Genomic DNA, 5170 nt, shown 5'->3' on the forward strand with positions numbered 1-5170 from the left:
GGTTAAAGTGGCTGAATACTACACGACCAACTATGTGGTTCAAGTCCTAGACCCGGCAGCTTGAAAAACATGCCAGGAACGTTTGGTATGCCCAAAATCCCAAAAAAAGGGAGGAATGGAGAAGGGATTGTGTTGTAGTCCCGTCCCCCGTAGGGCGTGCTTTCTTAGTTTCCCTTCTCTCTATTTCTCTCTGGTGGACATACGCACCCTCTGGCAAGATTAAACACAAAATCGGAAGCAACAGCTCTCTCGTGATGAAGCGTATCTTCAGCTAAAAGCCCTGCAGCATCCGTGGCTAATTCCAGAGCCGCACAAACAGTGGCATCTGAATGTGCAGAAGGCTCTCCCAGGGTGAAGCTGTCAGGCCTCACCCTGGGAAGCTGCCAGGCTGTTTCCTAGTTCGTCGGCCCAGGGCACTGCACCTCTTCCCTCAGAAGATATCCTGCCTGGGACCTGGCCCACAGCTGTCCTCAACCCTCCCTGCCAGTCCTTCCCCAGCCTCCCTGTGCATACGTACTTTTAGCCAAGGAGAACTTCTTGAGCAGCTGGGGCATGGCGTCTCGAGGGTGGACCTCCACGGTTAGCTGTGTCCCTGCAGAGAAAGAGGAGGTGATAGTCCCAGCCAGGTGCTTCCAGGAAAGGTGTCCCATGGCAGATGATTGAATGACAAAACACAATAATTCTAGGGCCTTTTTTTGAATATAAAAGTAAGTGTTAATTTAAAAAGAAAAACAACAAACGATACGAAATCTCTACATGCCGTCAGGAGGGGGTAAGCACGTTCTGCACCAAATGTGCTACCCTAGCTACGACATCTCTCCCGCCGAGGTAAACAGGGTGCCTGGGGCGCCTGGGTGAGGCCTCTGTGAAACAAATGATGGAACGAGGTTGGGAAGAAATCCAGAAATTGAAGCGTCACTGAATTGGTCGTGAATCCACTATTACTCTCTGCCTTTTGGTAATTCCTAAACAGGACTTAAAGGCATTCTCTAACCCAGAAGCACACAATGGGTGCAGAGAAAAAACACACAAGAGAAACCCTTTGCCTGAGTGACAAAAACATACCCCTGAGTCAGAAAGGGTGGAATGGTCCTTTCGCTTTTTCTGGTATGGCCATTCTAGTGGTAGCGGTAGCAACAGTGATGTTGGTGGCCAGGCTGGCACCTAAGACTTTCGGGAGAGGGGATCAGTGGTCACTCCTTCTCCTATCAAAGGTGCTATGATCCCCAGGGTATGGGAACAAATACTTATGCTATTTTTCCCTCTTTCTGTTTTCTGCTGATTGGCCCAGATGCAGATATATAGTTGTGGGAGATGCATGCCAGGGAAGGAAACCGAAGTCCAGCCTTTTGACTAAAAGACCAAGAAGTGGATCATGAAGAGGAGAGAGTTCAAGAGAGTAATTCCTTAAAGTTGTAGATGAACACCTGAGGTCAGTTCTGAGCTGTGCATCCACAAGTTTCATCCTAAACTATGGGGCAGACCAGTGCTGGGGTCTCAGGCTGGCCACCGGGTGGTGTACATGCAGGACACATCTGTATAACACTGCACAAGTTGTAATCCAAAATGATTCAGCATAAAATGACCTTGAAAATCTCAGTTTGAAAAGGAAAATACAATCAACAGATGCCGATCCCATGATGACATGGATTTTAGAATTATGAAGGGCTGTAAAACATCCTTGACAACCATGCAGCAAAACAGGGAGAGAAAATAGTGTTGAAATAAACAGACATCGAAATATTGACAAAGAAAGAGAAGTTATGAAGAAGAAACAAACTGAGATTTTTAGAACTGAAAAATATAATATTTTAAAATATTCTTTGGATAGACCCCATAGCAGAATGAAGATGACAGAGGAAGGAGTCAGATAACTTGAAGATAGATCAACAGACATTACTAACTTGAACGCAGAAAGCAAACACTCTGCCTCATGGGTCTGCTCATTCACGTCATTAAGGTCTCGGAGGAGAAAAGAAATATTTGAGGAAATACTAAAAACTTCCAAAATCTGTCAAAAGATTTAGACTTAGATTCAAGAAGCTCAGAAAATAGGATAAATAAAAGAAAGTACAACCCCAGACACATTATAATCAAACTATTGAAGACAAGATAAAATCTTAAAAATAACCTATGAAAAGGAACGTATTACATATGGAATTGCTAAAAGGATATGTAACAACACTTTCATAGTGACGAGAGAACTGTCAACAGAGAATTCTACAACCAGTAAAGATGGTATTTAAAAATGAACCTTTCAGAATTAAAATAAGGACATTCTTAGATAAAACAAATCAAAGAATTTGTTACCAACAGATTTGTTACCAAAAGAAATGCTTTGAAAGTTCTTCAGAAAGAAAAGAAATGATACTAGATACACTGGGCAGAGCAACAGAAAAGGTAAATATCTAGGTAAATATATTAGTCTTTTCTTCTCACTGTAAGTTTTCTGAAACATGAATGATGATAGAAAGCAATATTTATACATCACCTGATAGGTTTGTTAATATATGTAGTTGTAAAATATGACAACTACAACAAAAAGTGGGAGAGTAAATGTATTTATACAGAGGTAAAGTTTCCTTATTCTACTTGAAAAGCTAATATTAATTCTAATTAAAAAGTAAAAAGTTAGGTGTGTATATTGTAATACATGCAAAGATCTATATAAATCTATATAGTAAAAAACTTTTTTGATAAATTTAAATGTAAGTCTGAAAGGTACAAAATAATAAAGAAAGCAGGAAAAAGAAAACAGGCACAGGTAAAGCAAAGCAGAAAACCTGAATCCAAATGTATTAACAATTACATTAGGTATAAATGGCCTAAATACACTAATTAAAAAAACAAAGATTGTCTGAGTGACTAATAAGATTGAACTATAACTTGTGTCCAAGGATCAAACTTTAACTATTGTGATATAGGTTGTTTAAAAATAAAATAAAAAAAATTAAATTAAAAAAAGAAGGTACCATAAAACTGGAGTTGCAATATTACTACCAGAGAAAGTTGACTTTTGAGCAAGAAAAGTATAAAGATAGAGGGATGTTACATAATGATGAAAGAGCCAATTTTCCAAGAATATATAATCTTAAATATGTACATTTATAACAACAAAATTTTAAGACACATGAAACAAAAATTGATATTGCGGGGGCCAGAAGATGGTGTAGTGGTTAAGACACCGGACTTTCACATGGCCGACAGTGGTTTGAGTCCCATACCCAGTGGTGTGAAACTCATGCTGGGTGCATATACATGTGTGCCTAAAATCCTGAGAGGAGAACGGAGAAGGGATTGTGGTGAGGTCATCACCCTAGGAGGTGATTTCTTACTTTCTTTATCTCAGTCTCTCTCAGTTTCTCTGATGAGTGCGTATAACCTATAACAACAACAACAACAACAAAATAAAACCTCAAAAAAAATGATACTGCAAGAAGTATTGGACAAATCTGAAATTATAATTGGAGATTTTAATATCCCTCTCTCAGTAATTGAGAAAAGTAATAGAAAGAAATCAGAAAATGTACGGAAAAATTGTAGAATTTATTTAATGTCTGTAGAATACTATATCTAGTAAAAGAAGAAGACCTATTCATTTCAAGTGCCTATAGGCTCTCCATCAAGATGGACTATATCTTGAGCCATAGCCAAAATGTTTTTTAAAAAGTTAAAAAGAACTGAAATTACACAAAGTTGTTATCTGACTATAATGAAATTAAACTAGAAGTAAAAAAACAGAAAGTAACTGGAAAATCTCCAAACACTTGAAGATTAAATCCATAGATCAAAGAGAGGAAGTCTCAAGGGAAATTAGAAAATATTTTGAATTCAGAAAATATGAAAATACAACATATCAAAATGTGTGAGATGAAGTCAAAGCAGTATTTCGAGAGACATTTACAGCACTGAATTCTTATATCAGAAAAGAAGGAAGTTCTCAAACTAACAATCTAAGCTTTCACCTTAATAAGGTTGAGAAATAGCAGAAAATTAAATCCAAGGCGAGCAGAAGGAAGGAAATGGTAAGGATAGTAGAATAAATCAGTGACATTAAAAGCACTAACGGGCCAACACTGCATCCTGTTGGTTAAGAGAGCTAGAATCCACATGGGCAACCATAGTTCAAATCTGAGCCCTGGCAGATTGAAAATGATGGCTTAACAAACACAACATAAAGGTGTGGGGTGTGTGTGTGTGTGTGTGTGTGTGTGTGCACCCCAAATTCTAATGTGATGAAGAAACGGAGAGGAGATTGCAGTGTGACCATGAGCCACTGGGGGGAGCTTTCTCTCTCCTCTCTATTTCTCTCTGGTGATGCACATGTTCTCTGCCAAGAAGAAATAATAATAATAAGCAATGAAACCAGAAGTTTTTTTCTCTGAAAGACTCAGTAAAACTGATAAACATCTAGGTAGAGTGACCAAAAAAAAAAAAAAAGTAAGACACAAATTTAAGAGTCAAGATACCAATATTAGGAATGGAATGGGGGGATATCATTACGGACTCCCAAATATAGAAAAAGAATAAGGGAATACTACAGAAAACTCTATGCACATAAATTCTACAACTCAAAGGAAAAGGACCAATTCTTTGAAATCACAAACTCTCATCTCAAACCACAAACATGTATATAAGAAGTAGATAGCCTAAATATTTCTGTATCTATTTTTGAAGTTAAATTTGTAGTTTAAAATCTTAAAAAAAAAAAAGTTAACTAAGCCCATTGGTAAATTGAACACACATTGTAAAATAACACCTATTCTTTTTTTTTGGAGAGGTTTTCGCTATAGGGTGCGTGCACTTGCTAGACGAGAGAGACATAGAGACAGAAAGCGAGAAATCACCCCCCAGGGCGGATGGTCACACCGCAATCCCTTCTCCTCCATTCTCCTCTTGGGATCTTGGGCACGTGCGCACATGCGCCCAGCGTGAGTTCTAAGCCACCGGGTCCGGGACGCAAACTGCGGTCGAACACGTGGGAGTCCAGTGACATAGCCATTACACTAACTGCTGGTTCCCAATAACACCTATTCTTCACAAGATCATTCAGAAACCAGAAGAGGAGTAAACAATTCATAACTTATTTTATGAGGCCATCATTAATCTAATACCCAAATGACACAAATATATCTAGCAGAAGAAAAGAACAATACAAACCAATCTCTCA

The 5170-nt window shown here is 38.5% G+C and overlaps 1 protein-coding gene across 1 annotated transcript in view; it reads right to left on the reverse strand.

The window, feature by feature from the left end:
- KY (kyphoscoliosis peptidase) overlaps nt 1-5170 on the reverse strand; it is a 77961-nt gene that overhangs the window by 55405 nt on the left and 17386 nt on the right. The window contains exon 4 of the mRNA XM_006150855.1: nt 518-592. Coding sequence (XP_006150917.1) covers nt 518-592 — 75 coding nt within the window. The remainder of the gene's footprint in view (nt 1-517; nt 593-5170) is intronic.

This window comes from Tupaia chinensis, unplaced genomic scaffold (genome assembly GCF_000334495.1).
Source record: "Tupaia chinensis unplaced genomic scaffold, TupChi_1.0 Scaffold000302_1, whole genome shotgun sequence".
NCBI lineage: Eukaryota > Metazoa > Chordata > Mammalia > Scandentia > Tupaiidae > Tupaia > Tupaia belangeri.